At 28.8% G+C, this 3,736-nt stretch overlaps 1 protein-coding gene across 1 annotated transcript; it reads left to right on the forward strand.

The window, feature by feature from the left end:
• The first annotated feature begins 2,157 nt into the window (after nucleotides 1-2,157).
• Nucleotides 2,158-3,486, forward strand: LOC112681542. Its single transcript, XM_025551788.1, has 2 exons — nucleotides 2,158-2,353; nucleotides 3,287-3,486. Exons 1-2 carry the CDS (start codon nucleotides 2,287-2,289, stop codon nucleotides 3,484-3,486), a joined length of 267 nt encoding a protein of 88 aa, XP_025407573.1. The 5' UTR covers nucleotides 2,158-2,286.
• Nucleotides 3,487-3,736: the final 250 nt, after the last annotated feature.

Consider the following 3,736-nt stretch of genomic DNA (forward strand, 5'->3'; position numbering starts at 1 on the left):
TTATGAGATCTATGTTCAAACTGACTAAGTTTTATTCGATTTCAACTATTTACCCATTTCAGATGTTTATTTTGGTAAAATTACACGATTCAAGTCTAGATTAGGTACGTTAGGTAGTAAAAAACTACCATTACATTTTATCGCCGTCATTATTAGTTTAATTGTGAGTACGTCAAATAGGTTGTATATGTACATGATCTTTATAAATCGGGTTTAAAGAAATTCGAAATATAAAGGTTCTGGCAAAAAAAATTTGAATTGTAGCACCGACTACCATTTCGAATTATCGAGCCTCGATAATCGAGGAAACCGAAATACATGTCTTTTTTCTCGTTATAGAAGTTTTCTCATGGGACTAAGTGTTTAGTTCGATTTATGAAGTTTTTCAAATTATCAAGTGACTATTGTATATATCTCCCTGTTCTAAATATTAATCTTCATCTCCATCGCCTATTTGTGCCATACAATTTGTATACATCTAAGAGTATATAATATTCAATGTAAAATATACTTATACAGTAATAATATATGTGAACGTTTAAAGAAAATGAAAAATGCAATAGAAGTAACAAACGCAAACGTCAAATGCATACATTATAAATATTAACTAAGGAGTTAAGTAAAATATCTAAATGAACCTAATTTAGCGCCTAGAAAAATTTATAATTTAAAAATTATGCTTTATTTTATTTCATTAAGTTTCAAAAGCATTTTAAAATATGAAATAATACTTAAGCGAGTGAATATATCAAGTGTCAGCTTCCATTCATAAAACAACAGTTTATGTTTATTTGAATAAAATGTAATCTTCATTTGCTTAGGGTTTAATTATAAAACCAATATTTACGACATAAATCTTTTTAATAAATAGTGCTATTTTAATGATTTTATTTGATATTTGATTAATTTAACTATGATAAAATAAAAAGCTATATAAGTGCATTTATGCTTATTATAACTTTATATAAGCAATATAAAAATATCGTTATGTAAACAAATAATGTTATTTCTAAATTACCAAATCAGTAACCAGTTAGCAACGAAAATCTTAAATGGAAAGACACATAATATTATTATATACTTATCATCTAAGTATTTGAAGGTATTTTCGTGAATGGACGAAATATAAAATTATTAAAAGTTGTCTTATTTTTGACTAGCCTTCGCTTTAGTTATGAAAATTCACGAAGCGTAATTAATTGCATATTTTTATTAATTTATTAATTGCATATATTTTTATATCGAAAATGAAATATCTGAAAATTAGATTTACTCAGTTGTCGTTTTGTATAACATTACAAGTATTAATTAGTATGTATTTAATATATATTTGGAATCACTAAATTATATTTAACTGTTATGCAACTATTTAGTTATAGCTTAAAATATGAGAAATAACGAGTAGATACCTACTTTAAAAAAGCTATCGTGTTTCATAACAAATATTTAAAATATCCAAGAACAATTGACAATTAATTTTTCTACTCTCCGTGTAAAATATAAATTGCTTTTTATTTTTTATGTTCTTTACCAAACGTGTTCATTATGATCGTTTCTGAACGTATGTACAATTTATCGTTAAGTAATTTATATACATATAAATATACACCAACACATGTTCGTTGCTATTTCTTCTATTGTACACATTAGATACATTTCAAAGGTTAATTTATATTATTTAAATATATTGATTCATACATTAGGTATACATAACATAATCGGTAGTGTATATGTATGGAACGTAATTCGATTTTTATATATTTCTTCACAGGTCATATGTGATAAACAAAATCGATAAACAGCGTTATTGCCTATATATTTATATATAATTGAATTAACACTACATGATGTTCGTATATGTTGCAGCAGACAAACAGGTACCATATTATGAACTAATTACATTCATAATATACAGCGGTGATTGAATTACTTTGAAGTATTTTTTCTAGGGTAAACGCCTGTGTATTACGTGCGTCCCTGGAGGGAGTGACCTAACCAGAATCACAGGATGCCACAGGATAAACGTAATCATCACGATGGCACAAAACGTATGTATATATAATATGCATATATTTATTGATAAGTCGTCGCTAGGTGGGGTACAGCGATAACCGGCGGCTAATTGGCCTAATTGGGTTTCCGGATGTGTTGCTTATACGAATCGCCAAAACACTATATCTGAATACGATTCACAACAACAAATACACGCCGGCCTTTGCGCGCGGCCCATAGATTAACTTGTCCCGGGCCGTGTGTTGTGCTCGACCGTCCAACGCCGTCGCCATCATGTCCGTCGCATCGTACGCCGTGGTAACGTTGATCGCCTTCGCGATCGTTTTCAACACAAATACCGGTAAGCAGCGTACTCGGATTTATTATACTAACATTTGCGTATCGTACAAGTTGTACGTTACGCTAGCTGACCCGGCGGAGGAGAAAACCGTTCGAATCGAAGTACAATGGATATGACTCGCGCGATCCGAACAATATTTATTATATCTGGCGCAATTATTGTAAACACGTTCTATCTTATTTTTCAAACATTTTAAAAGGACTCACAACACTGTTTTCTCTATCAATTTAAAATCGGTATACATGAATTGTGATTGTACCGAAGAGAAGGATTTACGGTTCGCACGTTCTTCTGACCGTTGAAAAATACACGTAATCACTTAAAAATTATAACTTTCATACATTTTTATATTTATTTATATGTATATATTGTACATATGTATGTTATTATCATCACTTTTATGCTATCAACTGTCACTCGTTTTCATGTCTTGAACTGATGGCCCGTACTGTTAATAAAATAAAATAGAATGTGAAAACAAAATTATCCATTGACCAACTTTAAGTAAAACTAATCTTACAGACAGGAATTTTTTAAGGAAAAGCGATAACTAATTAAGAGAGTTGACTTTGAGAAGATTTTAAATTGCACGGTTCACGCCATTTCTAATCCGTCACACTTCTAAAACGTGTTTGTATTAAAACTAGACATTTGGTAATAAATTAAAACTAAAAATTATAAAGTAGTTATAAGGTAGTTCCTTTTTATTGTACTACATTCAATTTTTTTTAAGTTTAATAAAACGATCTAAAATAGGGGTGTATTGTTTTTATACAATTTTTTATAATATATTTAATCATAAAAATAAATTATGAACGTAATTTCATTAAAAAAAAAGAATTCAAAGTTCTAAAATATGTAATGAGGGCATAAGTATGATGAAAACTCAACAGATTGATGCTGTAACCATTAGAATTTTCATTTTTTTTCTAGTGAAGGCTGATAATGACATAAAATGTTATGTGTGCAATAGTCATAATGATACGGACTGTGCTCAAGAAAAACTTCCTGATCATTTCAAAACTGATTGTTCAAAGTTAAACTTAGGTATTTCCGAGGAAAGTCGCAAAAATTATACTCTTTGTAGAAAGATTATACAAACAATCGAGCCGGAGGTCAACGGATGTAAGTAAATTGCCAAGCTAGTAAATCAAAACTTATTTTATGAAGGGAATAACTCGCTTAAATGTACATACCTAGTGAAAGAATTAAAAAATCCATCAACACGATGTAATAGAAATAGGGTTAATAAACGCCAAATAACATTTGACATTTACTACATTTGTAACAATTTAACCAATTTTTAAAAGTTTAACATTTTAATAGGTAATATAAATAATTATTTGATACTATTTTATTTTAATTTATTTTTAAATATAAAAA

Source organism: Sipha flava, unplaced genomic scaffold (assembly GCF_003268045.1).
Source record: "Sipha flava isolate LNK unplaced genomic scaffold, YSA_version1 19253_pilon_pilon, whole genome shotgun sequence".
NCBI classification, from domain to species: Eukaryota; Metazoa; Arthropoda; class Insecta; order Hemiptera; family Aphididae; genus Sipha; species Sipha flava.